The sequence below is a fragment of the Carcharhinus amblyrhynchos genome, chromosome 31 (assembly GCF_965287045.1).
Source record: "Carcharhinus amblyrhynchos chromosome 31, sCarAmb.v2.hapA, whole genome shotgun sequence".
Taxonomy (NCBI): Eukaryota; Metazoa; Chordata; class Chondrichthyes; order Carcharhiniformes; family Carcharhinidae; genus Carcharhinus; species Carcharhinus amblyrhynchos.
The window spans coordinates 23,536,282-23,557,432 of record NC_137354.1 but is presented as its reverse complement, the minus strand read 5'-3'; the positions used below and the strand labels follow the sequence as shown (position 1 = coordinate 23,557,432).

Below are 21,151 nucleotides of genomic sequence, written 5' to 3'. Positions count from 1 at the left end.
CAAACACACCCAGGACAGGTACAGCATGGACTTAGATACAGAGTAAATCTCCCTCTACACTGTCCCCCATCAAACACTCCCAGGACAGGTACAGCACGGGGTTAGATACAGAGTAAAGCTCCCTCTACACTGTCCCCATCAAACACTCCCAGCACAGGTACAGCACGGGGTTAGATACAGAGTAAATCTCCCTCTACACTGTCCCCATCTCAAACACTCCCAGGATAGGTACAGCACGGGGTTAGATACAGAGTAAAGCTCCCTCTACACTGCCCCCCCCCCCCCCCCCCCATCAAACACTCCCAGGACAGGTACAGCACGGGGTTAGATACAGAGTAAAGCTCCCTCTACACTGTCCCCCATCAAACACTCCCAGGACAGGTACAGCATGGGGTTAGATACAGAGTAAAGCTCTCTCTACACTGTCCCTCATCAAACACTCCCAGGATAGGTACAGCACGGGGTTAGATACAGAGTAAAGCTCCCTCTACACTGTCCCCCATCAAACACTCCCAGGACAGGTACAGCATGGGGTTAGATACAGAGTAAAGCTCCCCCTACACTGTCCCCCCATCAAACACTCCCAGGATAGGTACAGCACGGGGTTAGATACAGAGTAAAGCTCCCTCTGCGCTGTCCCCTCATCAAACACTCCCAGGATAGGTACAGCGTGGGGTTAGATACAGAATAAAGCTCCCTCTACACTGTCCCCATCAAAACCAGAGACAACTGGGCTCAGACAATTTAATTTGTTTTATTAAAGAATTCACAGATCTATTGGCCGATTCTGATGTGTGTTTGGTCTCGAATGCCCGTGAGGAGGTTTTTGCAGACTCATTCCCACTCCTGCTGGCCTCTGTATACACCATGCTGTTCTCTCGTCTTTATTCAACCCTCTTCTTTCTCCTCCACTCCCAATGCTGTTACCTCCTTCAGAAGCGGGATATTAGTCCGGAAGAAATAGATTTAAAGAATGAGCCTTGGTATAAATTCTTTTCGGAGCTGGAATTCGGAAAACCGGTAAGTTACCAAAGGTGAAAATCAGCCGAGTGTTCGCTCTCTCTCTCAGCTGCAGTTGTTGGAATCATTTCACCAGAGTCAAAGTGTTATTCAGACACAGAATGAGTCATTTTATTCATTTAATCAAAACTATTATCAATTACTGGGGTGTGTTCTGGGTCAATCTCAGGTGCTGACTTGACTTTGCCTTAGGACCCCAGGGTGAGGGGTGAAGTGGAGTTTGCCATGTGAGAGTGTAAGGTGAGTACTCTAACTCGTTTTACCCTCTGCCTGGTCCACACTTTACAAGAAGGTGAGGTGTTTATTTACCACCTGGTGCCCAACATCGAAGGGTCTGTGAATTCCAGTTCCATAGAATCGTAGAAACCCTACAGTGCAGAAAGAGGCCCTTCGGCCCATCGAGTCTGCACCAACCACAATCCCACCCAGGTCCCATACCCATATATATTTTACCCACTAATCCCTCTAACCTATGCATCTCAGGACACTAAGGGGCAATTTTTTAGCATGGCCAATCAATCTAACCTGCACATCTCTGGAGGAAACCGGAGCACCTGGAGGAAACCCACGCAGACACGAGGAGAATGTGCAAACTCCACACACAGACAGTGACCCGAGCCGGGAATCGAACCCAGGTCCCTGGAGCTGTGAAGCAGCAGTGCTAACCCACTGTGCTACCGTGCCGCCCGAGACGGGGAGATTCTGACAGGCGGTTGGATTTATTTCTGTCCAGAATGGTGCTGGGAAACCAGCTCAAGGTGGTGTTCAAATACTGAGCTCCCCCCATCCCTGCAGTCACTAACGCAGCCTCATTGTAGCTCACTCTCGGCTGCGCTCACACTCTGGTCAAAGCCCGGATGTGGAGATGCCAGCGTTGGACTGGGGTAAACACAGTAAGAAGTCTCACAGCACCAGGTTAAAGTCCAACAGGTTTATTTGATAGTTTGAAGGTTTCGGAAACGCTGTTCCTTCGTTAAGCGTGTGGAAAGTTCTGATCGCAAACAGAGCATATAAAGACACACACACACGGTTTACAGAATACTGATTAGAATGTGGGTCTTTACAGCTAATCAAGTCTTAAAGATGCAGACAATGTGAGTGGAGATAGCAGTAAGCATGGGTTCATGTCTTGGGTTCATGTCACACTATCTGTAACCCCTATGACTTGCCTGAACTTGCAACATCTCACTAACTGTCCTGTCTGGAGACAATACACATCTCTTTAATCTATGCTTAATGCTATCTCCACTCACATTGTCTGCACCTTTAAGATTTGATTACCTGTAAAGACTCACATTCTAATCAGTATTCTGTAAACTGTGTGCGCCTTTATATGCTCTGTTTGAGATCAGAACTCCCCACTCACCTGACAAAGGAGCAGCATCTCCGAAAGCTCGTGGGTTTACTATCAAATAAACTGGTTGGACTTTAACCTGGTGTTGTGAGACTTCCTACTGTGACAAAGCTGGGACCAGTTAGAACATAGAACATTACAGCGCAGTACAGGCCCTTCAGCCCTCGATGTTGCGCCGACCAGTGGAACCAATCTAATGACCCTCTAACCTAAACTATTCCAATGTTATCCATATGCCTATCCACTGACCATTTGAACGCCCTTAAAGTTGGCGAGTCCACAACTGCTGCAGGCAGGGCATTCCACGCCCTTACTACCCTCTGAGTAAAGAACCTACCTCTGACATCCGTCCTATAATTACCACCCCTCAATTTAAAGCTATGTCCCCTCGTGTTAGCCATCACCATCCGAGGAAAAAGGCTCTCACTGTCCACCCTATCTAATCCTCTGATCATCTTGTATGCCTCAATTAGGTCACCTCTTAACCTTCTTCTCTCTAATGAAAATAACCTCAAGTCCCTCAGCCTTTCCTCGTAAGACCTTCCCACCAAACCAGGCAACATCCTGGTAAACCTCCTCTGCACCCTTTCCAATGCCTCCACATCTTTCTTATAATGCGGCGACCAGAACTGTACGCAATACTCCAAGTGCGGCCGCACCAGAGTTTTGTACGGTTGCAACATGACCTCACGGCTCCGAAATTCAATCCCTCTACCAATAAAAGCTAACACACCGTACGCCTTCTTAACAACCTTATCAACCTGGGTTCCCCTCTGTGCGAGGTGGGCACAGGCTCGATGTGAAGGGCAGTGAGGCTGGCTGCAGTGTAGGACCATCCCGAGTTTGGAAAATACCCCGTGTGTTTCCCCTGAACCCCATGATGACGAGGGGGATGAGCCGGTGAAGGGGTTGTGGGGCAGGGTTCACTGCCAGGGTCTGTGTAGGGCAGGGGGTGGTGGGTCTGATGGCCAGGGTTAGAAATGAGGAGGGTGGGGATTAACACCCACCAGGCTACCGAGTTATACTCCGCATATTTGACACCTTCAGGGGAGAACTTGTGTGCGTTCGAACAGCACCTAAGCTGGGGCTGAAATCCCCCTGTGTGTAATGGTCCCTATCTGGGGTCCCGCAGTGCACTCCCAGCCACTGTGGTAGATACCGGAATTCATTCAAAATCCAATTGGAGCATTCGGCTGCCAGTGGCATCACGCAGCATCCGGTTAAGAAAAAAGAAATAAATTCCTATGTTTCCGTTTGGAAAGATGCTGATAAACGCAGCCTGGAGAGACAGTTACAGTGATTGTGGAATGACCTTGTCAAGCTTTCCTCTGTGTTAGTGAGTTCTCCTGTCTGTTCTCGCCAGCATAGATAACTCTCTTTAATATTTCTTCCTTGCCTGTTCTGAATTGCCTCTGTATAAAGTGGGAACCAGGAGGTCAAAACCATTGCCCGGCACCTTGCTTTGCCGATCGTGGTAACTCTGCCCTGACCTCTCAATGTGTGCCACCAAGCAATGGCAAGGAAGTGCCCTCATGCAGTCTGAATGTTAAAATATCTCAGTGTGATAAAATACAGCTTTCTCTCTGTCGCTACCCCTGTCCCCACCCACTGCACTTCAAACCCAGTCACTCGACACAGAACTAAACCCGGGTTTCTAATCTCTGGGCCACAGAGAAAGATCACAATCTCTGGCTAACTGGATACTGCACTTGCGATGTGTGCACATACGTGTGTCTGTGCAGAGTATGGTGTGTCTGTGTGTGTGTCTGTGTGTGTGTATGTGTGTGTGTGTGTGTGTGTGTGTGAGGGCAGGGGGCGTGTGTGTGTGTTTGAGGCCAATTGGGGGGTGTGTGTGTGGGCTGGGGGGTGTGTGTGTGTGAGAGAGGGGGCAGGGTGTGTGTGTGAGGCCAACGGGGGGGGGGGGGGGGGTGTGTGTGTGTGTGTGTGTGTGTGTGTGTGAGAGAGGGATGGTGCGTGTTTGGAGTGCACACGGTGAGAATTCTCACTGTGCTTTTAACGGGTTCTGCCAATGGTTACTCAGCTGAGACACCGCAGTGAATTTTGCTACAGACGGGCACTGTGATACCACCAGACCTGTGCCGCTTTCTATTTCTCTGATGGTAGCCATGGGTCACCATCCTCGCCCCAAGTGTGAATGTCAGGGAGCTATTCGACCATGGAGGCTTCACAGCAGGAAGGTTGACCTGTCCACATCCACCCACAGAGACACCACCTGCCCCCTCCCTCCCTTCCCTCCCCCTCCCTCACCTCCCCTCCCACCCCCACCTCACCTCCTCCCCCCCCCCCCCCCCAATTAAAAATCAGGCTATCAGTGTCCCCTAGACTGAGACAGCCAAGCTCGACCAGGTATCCTATCAGTCGCCCCCCCCAGTGAGGCTGGCTCTGTGTCTCCCCCACGCCACCCCAATGCACCATCAGTGAGCTCTTTTTGATTTTGATCTCCTGGATCCCACCTATCTTTGTGATGCTCTGTCCTGTTCACCTTCTTCATTTCCTTCCTTTTGCTCTTCATCAGCCTCCAAAAAAGATTTGGGATTATACGCCTGGAGAATGCTCTATCCTTTCTGGAGAGGATAGAAAGGTAACTCGTGCGGTGATTTCTCTGCTGTGTTGACCCTCCTTTTGTCCCATTGCTCTAACTCAATGCACAGCCTGTGAGAGGGGGCAGGTTAACTCCCCATCTTGTGGCGTTTTCAGGGGCTGGTAATCCTTCCTTCTCCTCCAGGGGCTGACTAACCTGTCCTTTCCTGATTTCAGCTTGGGTTTCCGTTCTAACACGTACACTCAATGTTGTGTCTCTGGTTCTCCGATCCTTCCAGATACTGACAGAATGCTTTGATATAAAACTCCTGTGGCTGTGTGTCTATAATACATAGAATCATCGATTTGGTAAGATGTAGGTGGAGGCCATTCAGCCCATCAAATTTGCACCGACTCTCCAAAAGAGCATCTTCCCAGACCCTCCCCTGCCCTATCCCTATAACCCTGTACATTTAAGAACATAAGAAATAGGAGCAGGAGTAGGCCATCTAGCCCTTCGAGCCTGCCCCGCCATTCAATAAGATCATGGCTGATCTGTCGTGGCTCAGTTCCACTTTCCCGCCCTCTCCCCATAACCCTTAATCCCTTCTCTTATCAAAAACCCATCAACCCGCTTCTTAAAAATATTTAGCGAGGCAGCCTCCACCACTTCAACGGGCAGAGAATTCCAGAGATTCACCACCCTTTGAGTGAAGAAGTTCCTCCTCAACTCCGTTCTAAACCGCCTCCCCTTTATCTTGAGGCTGTGCCCCCTAGTCCTACTGTCTTTTTTGAGCGGGAAGAGTCTCTCCACCTCTATCCTATCCATCCCATTCATCATCTTATACGTCTCAATGAGATCTCCCCTCATTCTTCTAAACTCTAACGAGTACAAGCCTAGTTTATTCAGCCTCTCCTCATAGCTCAATCCCCTCAACTCCGGTATCAGCCTAGTAAACCTCCTCTGCACTCCCTCCAGGGCCAAAATATCCTTGCGCAGGTGCGGCGCCCAAAACTGCACACAGTACTCCAGCTGCGGCCTCACCAATGCCCTATATCCGCCTAACCTACAATCTTTGGACACTAAGGGGCAATTTAGCATGGCCAATCCACCTAACCTACACATCTTTGGACACTAAGGGGCAATTTAGCATGGCCAATCCACCCTAACCTACACATCTTTGGACACTACGGGGCAACTTAGCATGGCCAATCCACCCTAACTTACAATCTTTGGACACTAGGCAATTTAGCATGGCCAATCCACCCTAACCTACACATCTTTGGACACTAATGGGCAATTTAGCATGGCCAATCCACCCTAACTTACAATCTTTGGACACTAAGGGGCAATTTAGCATGGCCAATCCACCTAACCTACACATCTTTGGACACTAAGGGGCAATTTAGCATGGCCAATCCACCCTAACCTACACATCTTTGGACACTAAGGGGTAATTTAGCATGGCCAATCCACGTAACCCCCCACACTTTTTTTTAATTAGTGTCCCAAGTAGGCTTACGTTAATACTGCAATGAAGTTGCTGTGAAAATCCCCCAGTTGCCACCCTCTGGCGCCAGCTCGGGTGCACTGAGTGAGGATTTAGCTTGGCCAATCCGCCGAGCCAGCACGTCTTTTGGACTTGCGGGAGGGAATTGGAGGAAACCCACGCAGACACGGGGAGATGTGCGGATTCCGCACAGTCGGTGACCCAAGCCGTGAATCAAACCCGGATCTCTGGTGCCTCTGAGGTAGTGCTAACCACTGTGTCACTGTGCTTTGGACTCTACAGGGCAATTTTTTAGCATGCCCAAGCCCCTAACCTGCACGCCTTTGGAGTGTGAAACTGGAGCACTCGGAGGAAACCCAGGCAGACACGGGGAGAATGTGCAAACTCCACACAGACAGTCACCCAAGGCCAGAATTGAACCCTGGTCCCTGGAGCTGTGAGGCAGCAGTGCCAACCCCTGTGCCACCCCTAATCGCAGGCGCATGATGCATCCCTTGTGCTTATCGACTGTGGAAGCAGCCCTCGCCAACGGGAGATGGCAGATGAGCTGGGTGCAACTGGGCTAATTGGTGCCCTACACCGGGGACTTGCTGGGGGTGGGGCAGTTGATGGCGATTGCCTCCCAGAACGGAATCCCCTGCGTTCTGGAATGTTCTACCTTGATGAAGTGTCGGGATTGCCGCGTGCTGATCGTGTGTTGCTGGGTTGGATGGGAGAACAGAAACGGAATAAAATGCTCCATAAACGGAGACACGGCCTTGTAGAAATCTCGGTTATATCCGTTAAATTATCGTTGGGCGTCGGTGATTTTTATAAAAGCAAGATCCCGCGGATGCTGGAATCTGAAAACTAAAACGGAGAACTGCTGGAAAACCTCAGCGGGTCTGGCAAGCATCTGTGGGGAGAGAATAGATGTGGAGATGCCGGTGTTGGACTGGGGTAAACACAGTAAGAAGTCTCACAACACCAGGTTATAAAGTCCAATATTTGGTCGCAAAATCTTTGTAAGAGCTCTGACGAAAGGTCACCCAGACTTGAAAAGCTGCCTCTACTCTCTCCCCACAGATCTGTCAGACCCGCTGAGATTTTCCAGCAGTGTTTATATGTCATGATGTGTATTTGCTTGTATGTGTGTGTTTTTCCTTTCTTCAAATGTTGAGGGTTTGAGAACAAAAGTAGGATTTATAAGCCGCAGTTATTTTGCACTGAGGTTATCAGCTGGGTTTGATGTGTGTGCGGACTCATTTAACACTCCTCCCGTTGTCTCGTGTTACTTTCCCTGCGCAACTTCTCTAATGTGACAAGGCTGTAGCGGGACCCTAGCCCACTCCCCCACCTCAATTCTCTCTCTTCCCTCCTGTCTCCGATCAGAATCAGCTGGAGAAGGACCTGTACCTGTACCAGGCAGAGCTGGACACAGACTTGGAGCAGATGGAGAAGATATTCCGGAACCAGGAGAGCCGGATCTGCAAGGTATCCTCAACTTTCTCCAGGATCAATGGGTCACTGCGTGCATTAACCCCCCCCCTCCTTCCACTGCTGAGACTGAATGTCACACCCTACCCCTCACACACGTACACACGCTCACACACGTACACACGCTCACACACGTACACACTCACATACACGTACACACTCACACACACACTCACATACACACATACACTCACTCACACACACTCACACTCTCATACACACACTCACATACACACACTCACATACACACACTCACGTACACACACTCACGTACACACATACACACACACACACATACACTCACACACACACATACACTCACACACACACTCACACTCACACACTCACACACACTCTCACATACTCACACTCACATACTCACACACACACACTCACTCACACACACACACACACAAAAATCAATCAATCAGTGTGGGATCTGGAGGCAGTTGAAGCTTAATAAGCTTCTAATCACTTGATAATTGGCATATGATTGGCCAAAGCACAGTGGTTAGCATTGCTACCTCACAGCGCGAGGGACCCAGGTTCGATTCCGGCCTCGGGTCACTGTCTGTGTGGAGTTTGCACGTTCTCCCAGTGTCTGCCTGGGCTTCCTCTGGGTGCCCCAGTTTCCTCCCACTGTCCAAAGATATGCAGGTTGGGTTGATTGACCATGCTAAATTGGCCCTTAGTGTCAAGGGGATTAGCTGGGTAAATATGTGCAGTTAGTTAATTAGTCACAAGTAAGCCTTACGTTAACACTGCAATGAAGTTACTGTGAAATTCCTTGAGTCGCCACACTTTGGCGCCTGTTCGGGCCAATGCACCCTAACCAGCACGTCTTTCAGAAGGTGGGAGGAAACCGGAGCACCCGGAGGGAACCTGCGCAGACACGGGGAGAATGTGCAAACTCCATATTGCCAGTGACCCAAGCCGGGAATCAAACCCGAGCCCCTGCTGACCGCTGTGTCACCGTGCCTTGGCCCAACACGTGCCAATTAGGGGAGTAGGGCGTAGATGGGATTGTTGTCATTGCAGGCTCGATGGGCTGAATGGCCTCCTTTGGCACTGTGGGGGATTCTATGGAGAATCTGGGTGGCACAGTGGTTAGCGCTGCTGCCCTCACTGCGCCGGGGAACTGGGTTCGATTCCCAGCCTTGGGTCACTGTTTGTGTGTGTGTGGAGTTTGCGCATTCTCCCCGTGTCTGCGTGGGTTTGCTCCCACATATAAGACGTGCTGGTCAGGTGCGTTGGCTGTGCTAAATTCTCCTCCAGGCCACCCGAACGGTGGGTTCCCTCCCACAGTCTGAAGGCGTGCTGGTTCGGGTGCGCTGGCCGTGTTAAATTCTCCCAAATGGGCGACTCGGTGATTTTCACACTCACTTCATTGCCGCGTTAACGTGAGCCGACTTGTGACACAGTAAATAAGCTGGAGTCGGCTATCGTGAGTGCCTCCTGTTTGGACGGTGCTCCCCTCTCTCTGCACCAGGAGAAGGATTAGAACGCAATTAGATTTGTTTGTTTGTTTTGCGAGTGACAATTTGAACCTCTTGGTCAGCGATATGAAACTGCTCTTCCTGCGTTAGTTCCCCGCAGGAATGGGCTTCCAGCCCTTTTGTTGGCTGCGTTTCAGAGTGGAGACTGGCTCCAGATTTTGTTTCCACTGTATCGCAGATGCAATTTTGTACGACCCTGTGTGTGTGCGCGTACATGCTTGTATGTATATTTTTTTTTTCCCTCAACTGCTTCCTGTTGTTTTTCTTGCTCGTGGGCCAGTCCCAGTCCCATCCACTTACAAACCTCCCCCCACCCCACTCCTCACTTTTCCACCAAAACTGGGTTTACTGCGCCAGCTTGACGTACGAGTGGAGAGTGAGAGGTTGCCGAGATGGAGCTGCAGATGGTAATTCTCCCCCCCCCTGTTATCCCCCTTCCCCACCCCCCTGCCACTTGTCCGTGTAGCCTGTGCGATTAGGACTTTCAGATGAGTGGAGCTGAGCTAAGCTCTCTTTCCCCCCCCCCCCATCTCCAAGTCATCATTTATTCAGTGAACAGCAGCAGCAGCTGTTGAGAACAATGTTTGTGTGTCGCTTTTCCACCCGGTTTCAGCTATCAAACTGAACTCTGCTTTGGAACAAAGAGCCAGATCTGATGTGTTCTGTGAAAGGGCAAGGATTGGGTGCGGGGAGGGGAGGTTGCATTCGGAGACCGCGTAATATAACCTACGGCGACAGGCGCGATCTCTCCGAAACGAGGACAGCGACTCCACCTCTGTGTTTTAAGCGGGGGACAAGTTGTTCGACAGCGGAGATTTTAGTTTTTAGAGGAAAAACGTCCTGGCTCTGAGCCCTTGCGCTGTGCAAGTGCTCCAAATCCTTCCGAGGGTTTAGCTCAGTGGCATACAAATGATTCATTCCTGAACAAAAGGGGAGAGAGACAGAGAGAGAGAGAGAGAGAGAGAGGGGCCAGGCAACACACTGGCTGTTGTTCAATCTGTCACACCCACTCTCCCCACTATCCACCCATCACCCACCCTCAAGAAACTTCTCAAGACACTGGGTTCATTCAGCCAGGCTGGACTGTTAATGTGGTGGGTGAGTTCGGAAGCAACGCTGCACTCCAACCGGTGAAGTTCACTCTGATCAGGGCAGTTAATTTCCCCCTCCTTGCCACTTTCTTATCTTTGGCTTTATTGACGGGCGTCTCTCTGAGTTGACACTAACCCTCGCTCGTTGTGTTGTTGTTGTTCTTGCAGAGCGCCGCACTGAATTCTCCCCTGGAAATCTCACCTGAACGCTCCAGTTAGTAAGTAACCCGGAGTGATTCGAGCGTTCGTGTTTTCGCCTGCGTCGCTATTGTCACCCTGAATCTGAGCCGTACTATTTAATTAACTGAATTCTAATTGCACTGAGCATCCCCCAGATGCGATGAGAGGTGTGTGTAGCTGGGCAAACCCTCCGTACTCTATGAACAGTATGCTTTGTCGGTATAGTGCACGAGAAGCGATATTTTTCACTGTATATACTAATACACGTGACGATAATAAATCAAATCCGAGACAGCTCTCCTCTGAGCCTCCCCCAAACGTGATGAGAGGTGTGTGTGTGTAGTTGGGCAAACCCTCTGTACTCTATGAACAGTATGCTTTGTTGGTATTGCGCGCAAGAAGCGATATTTTTTACTGTAATATACCAATACACGTGACAATAACAAATCAAATCCGAGACAGCTCTCCTCTGTCGCTTACTGCTGGGAACAGAACTGGAGGAAGGTGTATTTGTGTGTGTCTCTCTCTCTCTCTCTCTCTCTCTCTCTCTTCCCGCCACTGTTCTTCTGCTTTGCATTTTGCAGGGTTGGGAATTTGAGGGGAGGTGGAGGTGACCCACTCCCCACCCCCCGCCACCCTCCACACCACCCCCTCCCCTCTGTCCCCGGGGATGCCACCAAAAAGAAGCTGGTAAATTTGCAATGCAAACTCCAGTTTGATCCTAAATTTGCAACAGGGCGCTGCTGGAACGCCATTAGTCTTTCCCTCTGTGGCACAATGAGGTGATGCCTTCACATCTCTCCGGCTCTCTCTCTCTTTCTACTCCCCACTCCAAGACTGTCCCTCTTTAACGAGCTGCTTTCTCAGGAGAATGTGTCTCTTGCCAGACGAACTGTGGCAATCTCCAACTCTTTCCTGTGCTGCGAAGGAGCTGTTTATTTTTGCTGGAAGGCTTAGGGATTATAAGTAAACAGGGTGGGACTCGTTCTGCTCTCAAAGGGGTTGCTTTTCTGCTTTTGAAGTGTTTCCGATTCATTCCCCAGAAGAGAAAAACAAAACAGGGGAAATGAGAATACTGGCCTGAACTGGTCTTGTATACTTAAGAACATAAGAAATAGGAGCAGGAGTAGGCCATCCAGTCCTTCGAGCCTGCCCCGCCATTCAATAAGATCATGGCTGATCTGAAGTGGATCAGTTCCACTTTCCCGCTTTCTCCCCATAACCCTTAATTCCCCTGTCTATCAGAAACCTATCTACCCATGACTTAAATATATTCAGTGAGGCAGCCTCCACCACTTCAATGGGCAGAGAATTCCAGAGATTCACCACCCTTTGAGTGAAGAAGTTCCTCCTCAACTCTGTTCTAAACTGCCACCACCTCCCCCCCCCACTGTATTTTGAGGCTGTGCCCTCTAGTCCTGCTGTCCTTTCTAAGCGGGAAGAATCTCTCTACCTCTACCCCATCCATCCCCTTCATTATCTTGTAAGTCTCTATAAGATCCCCCCCTCAGCCTTCTAAACCCCAATGAGTACAGGCCCAGTCTATTTAATCTCCTGAACTGGTCTTGTATATTTAAAACGGGGAATGAGTCGCAAAAACCCAGTCTGCAGGTGCAGCAGATGATCAGGAAGGCGAATGGGATGCTGGCCTTTATAGCGAGGGGGATAGAATATAAAAGCAGGGAGGTCTTGCTGCAACTGTACAGGGCACTGGTGAGGCCGTAGCTGGAGTACTGTGTGCAGTTTTGGTCGCCGCACTTGCGCAAGGATATTTTGGCCTTGGAGGGAGTGCAGAGGAGGTTCACTAGGCTGATACCGGAGATGAGGGGGTTAGCTTATGAAGAGAGATTGAATAGACTGGGTCTGTACTCGTTAGAGTTTAGAAGGATGAGGGGGGATCTTATAGAGACGTATAAGATAATGAAGGGGATGGATAGGGTAGAGGTAGAGAGATTCTTCCCGCTTAGAAAGGATAGCAGGACTAGAGGGCACAGCCTCAAGATAAGTGGGGGGGCAGTTTAGATGAGAGTTGAGGAGGAACTTCTTCACTCAAAGGGTGGTGAGTCTCTGGAATTCTCTGCCCGTTGAAGTGGTGGAGGCTACCTCGCTGAATATATTTAAGTCATGGGTAGATAGGTTTCTGATAGACAGGGGAATTAAGGGTTATGGGGAGAAAGCGGGAAAGTGGAACTGATCCACTTCAGATCAGCCATGATCTTATTGAATGGCGGGGCAGGCTCAGAGGGCTAGATGGCCTACTCCTGCTCCTATTTCTTATGTTCTAATACCATCGTCTGATCTGGTCTTGTACATTTAAAACTAGGAATTAAAGAGGACAGGCCTGAACTATTTTTTTCTCTTCTGGCCCTGATTTTAATAATCATTCATATTTGAGAAAAGTAGCCTAACGGGAGTGCACACTGTGACAATGCTGTTGCTCTGTGGTACATTACATAAAGCTGGAACAGGCCTGCTTGGAGAGCTTGAGCAAGTCCCTTTGTAAATCAGGTCAGTCGGTGCCTGGAGCAGAGAATAATGGCACAAATATTGCCTCTACACGGAGTACGCTTTGTGACATTTTATTACACTGATGGCGCTTTATAAAATAAGTTGTTGTTGAAGGCCTCAGGCCTGACTCGCAGTCTGCACTGGAGTATAAACTAACCCAGCAGAGCACTGCTGCTACACAGAACTGTGGGATTAAATATAGGAGAGGATAAAATCATCCTTTTGCCATTCCCCACTCTTAACCAAATTAGACTCGAGCTAGTTAAAGACAGCTAGATATGGCGGCATGGTGGCGCAGTGGTTAGCACTGCTGCCTCACAACGCCAGGGACCTGGGTTCGATTCCAGCTGAGGGTAACTCTGTGGAGTTTGCGTGTTCTCCCTGTGTCAATGTGAGTTTCCCCCGGGTGCTCCGATTTTCTCCCACAGCCCAAAGATGTGCAGGATTGGCCATGTTAAACTGCCCCTTAGTTTCCAAAACTGTGTAGGTTAAGGGGATTACTGGGGAAAATCCATGGGGTTACAGAGATGGGGCCTGGGTCAGATGCTGTCCCGGAGAGTGTAGCCTCGATGGGCCGAGTGACCACCTCCTGCACTGTTGGGTTGCTATGAGATGCATCTTCCATTGCGTTGCACTCTGTTGTATTACCTAACGATAGACAGAATAAACAGGCCATTCGGCCCAACAGATCTCTGCTGGGATTTATGCTGCACATCTGCCTCCCCTAACTGGCGGCATGGTAGCACAGTGGTTAGCACTGCTGCTTCACAGGGTCCTGGGTTTGATTCCTGGCTCGGGTCTGTGTGGAGTTTGCACATTCTCCTTGTGTCTGCGTGGGTTTCCTCCGGGTGCTCCAGTTTCCTCCCACAGTCCAAAGATGTGCGGGTTAGGTTGATTGGCCATGCTAAGAAATAGTGTCCAGGGATGTGTAGGTTAGAGGGATTAGTGGGTATAATATGTGGGGATATGGGGGTAGGGCCTGGGTGGGATTGTGTTCGGTGCAGACTCGATGGGCCGAAGGGCCTCTTTCTGTGCTGTAGGGTTTCTATAATTTCTATGGACCTTTATCCACACCATGGTAAATAACCTGCTGACATTTAAAGGGTTAACCACGACTTGGGGTGAGAACTGTGAACCGAGTGACAGAAGAGAGACAAAGTAAGGTCAGCGAGAGGGAGGGAGTGCAGGGTGGAGGGAGCAGTGATGTTGAACGTAAGACGCTGTGTTAATGATGTTGATCCCAGTGTGTGCTGGATTGGAGAACAGTGCTGGAAAACCTCAGCGGGTCTGACAGCATCTGTGGAGGGAGAACAGAGCCAATGTTTCGAGGCTGGATAACCCTTTGTCACTCAATAAACCATCCTTTAACTCCTGGAGATGAAAGGTGTGGCTGTGGGTACCCACATGGGTTCCAGTTTGCCTGTCTCTTTATAATTTGTGTGGAGCATTCCCTGTTCCAGTCCTTTTCCAGCCCCTTCTCCTCCTTTATCTATACATCGACCACTGTTTAGTTACTGCTTCATCCTCTTGTCTGAACCTGTAAAAAAAAAAAAATTTACAGGAAAGTTTATTTATTAGTGTTGCGAGTAAGGCTTACATTAACACTGCAATGAAGTTACTGTGAAATTCCCCTGGTTGCCACTCTCTGGCACCGAGGGAGAATTTAGCACGGCTAATTCACCTAACCAGCACATCTTTCAGACTGTGGGACGAAACCCATGCAGACATGGGGAGAATGTGCAAACTCCACATAGACAGTGACCCGATTGAACAGGATGTTGCCTGGTATGGCGGGAAGGTCTTATGAGGAAAGGCTGAGGGACTTGAGGTTGTTTTTGTTGGAGAGAAGAAGGTTAAGAGGTGACCTAATTGAGGCGTACAAGATGATCAGAGGGTTTGACGGCGAGAGCCTTTACCTTTGGATGGTGATGGCTAACACGAGGGGACATAGCTTTAAATTGAGGGGTGGTAATTATAGAACGGATGTAATGCTGCAACTTTATAAGACCCTTGTCAGACCCCACTTGGAGTACTGTGCGCAGTTCTGGTTGCCTCATTACAAGAAGGATGTGGAAGCTATTGAGAGGGTGCAGAGGAGACTTACACAGATGTTGCCTGGATTGGGAGGCATGCCTTATGAGGATAGGTGGAGGGAGCTCGGTCTCTTCTCCCTGGAGAGACGAAGGTTGAGAGGCGACCTGATAGAGGTTTATAAGATGTTGAGAGGAATAGATAGGGTGGATTCTCGGAGGCTATTTCCCAGGGCTGGAATGGTCGCTACGAGAGGACACAGGTTTAAGGTGCTGGGGAGCAGGTACAGAGGAGATGTCAGGGGTAAGTTTTTCACTCAGAGGGTGGTGAGTGAATGGAATCGGCTGCTGTCGGTGGTGGTGGAGGCGAACTCGTTGGGGTCTTTTAAGAGATTTCTGGATGAGTACATAGGATGTAATGGGATAGGGAGTTATAGATAGGCCTGGTAGGTAGGGATATGATTGGCACAACTTGTGGGCCGAAGGGCCTGTTTGAGCTGTAGTGTTCTATTAAAACCCTCTGCTTAATTGACCATGGCCTGTTGAAGTTTTTCCCAGGGCTGACCTCTATCAGGGGCCTGTGTTTTGGGATCAGCTTGTCCCTCTCTGTCTCTGTTATACTTGGCTTATTCCGACTCCATGACAGACATGGTCAGCATTAACCACCCGGCTATTTTAAACCATTGGTTGATTTACTCCTGAAAAGTTTGGCATTTGGTCCTTTGCCATTTGATGAGCGATCTCTTACACCTTACCCCCGACAAATCTTAACATAATCCCACGTGCGGCCTATCGTACAAATGAGGAATAGAACATAGAACACTACAGCACAAACAGGCCCTTCGGCCCACAAGTTGCGCTGATCATATCCATACCTACCAGGCCATAGAACTATCTGTAACTCCCAATCCCATTAAATCCCATATACTCATCCAGAAGTCTCTTAAAAGACCCCAACGAGTTCGCCTCCACCACCACCGACGGCAGCCGATTCCACTCACTCACCACCCTCTGAGTGAAAAACTTACCCCTAACATCTCCTCTGTACCTGCTCCCCAGCACCTTAAACCTGTGTCCTCTCATAGCGACCATTTCAGCCCTGGGAAATAGCCTCTGAGAATCCACCCTATCTATTCCTCTCAACGTTTTATAAACCTCTATCAGGTCGCCTCTCAACCTTCGTCTCTCCAGGGAGAAGAGTCCCAGCTCCCTCAACCTATCCTCATAAGGCATGCCTCCCAATCCAGGCAACATCCTTGTAAATCTCCTCTGCAGCCTCTCAATAGCTTCCACATCCTTCCTGTAGTGAGGCGACCAGAACTGCGCACAGTACTCCAAGTGGGGTCTGACAAGGGTCTTATAAAGTTAAATGAACATTATAAAGTTAAATTAACATTATGAATGTTATATGAATTTCGATGCTGGTGTGATGCCGGCTATATGAGCACCATGTCCCAAACACTGTTAGATTGGATCAAACAGCACGTCCTTTTACCTGTTCACGATAGGCAAGGCCCTACACCCGACCAGACCACACTTGACAAAATTCAAAGCATCGACTGCGATTTTCTGAACCCCTCCCCTCTGTCTCGCCCGCCCCACTGCTGGAGAGCCTGCACCAGGGTGGGTGACTCCAGCAGGACGAGAAGACCCACTGACGGCAGTGGTCGGAAGATTCTGCCCAAAACCCCCAATGTTAGAAGCGATTCTGCGAGTGGGCAGCACTTGTTAAACAATCCTGACTGTGCTAAGAATTGGTTGGTGGGGAGCGGTACAAAATGAGTTCAAAGGACTAAACGTGACCTACTTAAATTTAGGGTGACACGGGGGCACGGTAGTTAGCGCTGCTGCCTCACGGTGCCAGGGGATCCAGATTCAATTCCAGCCTCTGGTCACTGTCACTTGCACATTCTCCCCGTGTCTGTGTGGGTTTCCTCTGGGTGCTCCTCCCACCGTCCTTAAATTTGCAGGTTAGGTTGATTGGCTATGCTAAATTGTGCCTGGGGAACTGGCAAGGTGAGGTCCCAGGATAGAGCCTGGGTGGGATTGTTGTCTAAATTGCCTTTTGAGTGTGTGGGTTAAGGAGATTAGTGGGGTAAATAAATGTGGTTAGAACGATGGGGCCTGGGTCGGGTGACCTGTCGGAGGGTTGGTCTAGATTTGATGGACTGAATGGCCTCTTTCTGCACAGTCGGGATTCTGTGATCATAATGAATGGGAGAGCATGTTGGATGGGCGGAATGGCCTCGGGCTGCTTCTTGGATCAGACTTCTTATGGCCAGTCCACCGTTTTTGAGGAAAGATAATCCCTGTAGTTAGTACCCAGCAGGAGCCATCGAGTGAGGGAGATGCGTTACCCAGTTGCGGACCACGTTTTTACACTTTGTCACTTTTATTCAGAATTGAGCATCGTAATACAGGGAGGATAGTGTGTGACACTGGTGGCAATTATTATCGGGCATTTTGTCCCTTCTCAGGGTCTGACTTCTGTTCAGCAAAGTGTTGTGAGGAAATGTTGGTGATAAACAAGTTATATGTCAGTAATGTGCTCGGGAAAAGCTTAGTTGCGACAGTAATGAGATTCCACGGTTGCAAAGCAACTTGAGCCTGTAATCAGATTCAGAGTCGCTGAGTTTAATGGTGAGAAAATCTAATACCCCCATCAGATGGCGGGGGCAGAGGGGGGGCGGGGTTAGAATTGATTCTTTCTCCTCCGGGCTCCGAGTCTCAGATACGGCCCCGGGAGAGGACTAAGTGGAAGGAGTCTCGGCAATTTATATTGTATGAAGGATCTGTGATATTGGCCTTACGTAAGCTGGGAGGTCCGGCATCCTCTCCAGAGAACGGTCTACAATTGATGTTTTTGCCCGCACGTACAGTGAAAATCAAACCCAGCTAAATCCCCATCAAACCTGTAAGGAAAACTTCCCAACGCTCTTTGTCCCCACGGGAGAGAGTTTGTACTAGTGCGTTCTGGGTGAGGGTTAGGGCCAGTCCCAGATTACACTCAAAACTGTGCGGGATGTTATTACCAAAGGGTGGCACAGTGGGTTAGCACTGCTGCCTCACAGCACCAGGGACCCCGGTTCAATTCCAGCCTTGGGTCGCTGTTTGTGTGGGGTTTGCGTATTCTCCCTGTGTCTGCGTGGGTTTCCTCCAAAGATCTATCGTTTTCAGTCAGGGAATAGATACAAAAGCCTGAGATCACATATCAACCGACTCAAGAACAGCTTCTTCCCTGCTGCCATCAGACTTTTGAATGGACTTACCTTGCATTAAGTTGATCTTTCTCTACACCCTAGCTATGACTGTAACACCACATTCTGCACTCTCTCCTTTCCTTCTCTATGAACAGTTTGCTTTGTCTGTATAGCGCACAAGAAGCAATACTTTTCATTGTGTATTAATATACCTGACGATAAATCGAATCAAATGTGAGGGTTGGGTTGAGTGGCCATGGTAAATTGACCCTAGCATCAGGGGGAATTAGCAGGGTAAATATGGGAATAGGGCCTGGGTGGGGGTTGTGGTTGGTGTAGACTCGATAGGCCGAATGGCCTCCCTTAGTAGAATCCCCACAGTGCAGAACAAGGTGGAATTTGAATTCAGTAAAAAATAAAATGTACTGATGGCCATGAAACCTTTGCCGATTGTTGGAAAAACCCACCTTGTTCATGAAATGTCCTTCAGGGAAGGAAATCTGCCATCCTTACCTGGTCAGGCCTATGTGTGACTCTAGACCCACAGCAATGTGGTTGTCTCTCAACTGCCATCCAAGGGCAACAAGGGATGGGCAATAAATGCTGGCCAACAGCGATGACCTGTCCCATGGATCCTATTGACTGAATGGCGGAGCGGGCTTGATGGGCTGAATGGCCTACTCGCGTTCCGATCTGAAGTTGGTGATGGTGGCTGATTTTGACTTTGGATGTATGTCACCATGGAGGCATGGGGCTGAAAATATCCCGTTCCAGAACCCACAGAATCCAAGCAGGATCAATCCAGTGTATTCATAAAGCCTGGGCCTCAGAAGAAAAATAAGGGGCTTGCATTTATATTTTCATACACTTTCCAAGTATATGAAAATGTATTTTACTAGATGTGGCCTGGTAGAATGAAACCCATCAGAAGGCCCTCCTGGGCACCTTGGCCGCACGAGGGCTTTGGGGGGGAGGGTGGAATGCAGAGACGGGGCAGGTGGGGGTAGGAGGTGTGGCGTTGAGTCAGCCTGCGTTGGAGTAAACAAAATCATTCATCCAGCGAGGGGGGGGGCAGGGTGCCGGGAAGGAAATGTTGAAGAAAAGGCAAACTCTGGAGTCCCACTGGCAATCCCCCCCCCCCCCAAAACCCCGATGGACAGTACCCAGACCTTCTGATGACCCCCAACTCAATGGTTTACAGTCCTGGTCAAACAGGGACGGAATGGGACGGTAGCACAGTGGCTTAGCACTGCTGCTTCACAGCTCCTAGGTTCGATTCCCGGCTCAGGTCACTGTCTGTGTGGAGTTTGCACATTCTCCTCGTGTCTGCGTGGGTTTCCTCCCACAGTCCAAAGATGTGCGCGTTAGGTTGATTGGCCAGGCTAAGAAATCGCCCCTTGGTGTCCAGGGATGGGTAGGTTAGAGGGATTAGTGGGTGTAATATCCCTGGGTGGGATTGTGTTGGGTGCAGACTCGATGGGCCGAAGGGCCTCTTTCTGCACTGCAGGCTTCTAGGATATGCTTCTGTGACGTGGAACTACAAGCGTTAAGTCTTCTTTGAAGAAAAACTGGATTAAATGACTCGCTCAGAATTGGATTAGTTGGCAGGAATTTCAGTTTCCAGTGTGCCATCCTCCTGGTGCCCACCGTTAGTGATATAAATAGTCTGAGGATAATGCCCTCCCCTGTAATGTGTGCCCATCTGCTCACGCATTTGAATGGCCCTGTCTTTGGAGACCAAGGCTGTCAGGACTGTTGATCAGCTGGATCCCTCCCTGCTGATATGCTCATGACCCCATCCTTGTACACATCCCTTCTCAAAGCAGGTGGCAGAGGCGGTCACTCTGTATCGAAGCTCTTTTGAATTGTCCCTGCCCTTCAATCACCAGAAGGCCAGCCAGGCACACAACAAGAACATTGCACAGAACTTGCATTCGTCTAGCACCTTTCACAGCTGCAGAGAACCCCCCCCCCCAAAACTCTCACGGATTTTAAGGCGTGTAGCAATATCCCACATCAATGTGATAACGGGCCTTTGGTTGACAGGGAGAGCGCCCTGCTCCTCGAAAGAGAGTAACAAGTCTCACAACGCCAGGTTAAAGTCCAACAGGTTTATTTGGCAGCACGAGCTTTCGGAGCACTGCTCCTTCATCAGGTGGGGTAAGGGCTCACTCTCCTGCTGAAGGAGCCTGAAACTCTGAAAGCTAGTGCTAGGGCGGCCCGGTAGCACAGTGGGTGAGCACTGCTGCTTCACAGCTCCAGGGTCCTGGGTTCGATTCCCAGCCTCGGGTCGCTGTCTGTGTGGAGTTTGCACATTCTCCTCATGTCTGCGTGGGTTTCCTCCCACAGTCCACAGATGTGCGGGTTAGGTGGATTGGCCATGCGAAGAAATTGCCCCTTAGTGTCCAGGGATGCGTAGGTTAGAGGGATTAGTGGGTATAATATGTAGGGATATGGGGGTAGGGCCTGGGTGGGATTGTGTTCAGTGCAGACTCGATGGGCCGAATGGCCTCTTTCTGCACTCTAGGGTTCTATGATTCTATGAGTCTGCACCGATCCTTTGACGGAGCATCTTACCCAGGACCATCCCCTGTCCCATTCCCTTAACCTTCTGCTAATCCACCTAATCTGCACACCGTTGGACATTAAGGGACAATTTAGCAAGACCAATCCACCTAACCTATACATCTAATGTGTTCAAGTTTCTATCATGAGTCTTGAACCCTTGACCTTCGAACCCTGGT

General features: G+C 49.7%; 1 protein-coding gene across 1 annotated transcript in view; it reads left to right on the top strand.

The window, feature by feature from the left end:
- LOC145360407 (sorbin and SH3 domain-containing protein 1-like) overlaps positions 1-21,151 on the top strand; it is a 114,368-nt gene that overhangs the window by 36,509 nt on the left and 56,708 nt on the right. Inside the window, exons 8-11 of the mRNA XM_080215606.1 lie at positions 937-1,020; positions 4,911-4,976; positions 7,798-7,899; positions 10,658-10,707. Of these exons, the coding sequence (XP_080071732.1) occupies positions 937-1,020; positions 4,911-4,976; positions 7,798-7,899; positions 10,658-10,707 (302 nt within the window). The remainder of the gene's footprint in view (positions 1-936; positions 1,021-4,910; positions 4,977-7,797; positions 7,900-10,657; positions 10,708-21,151) is intronic.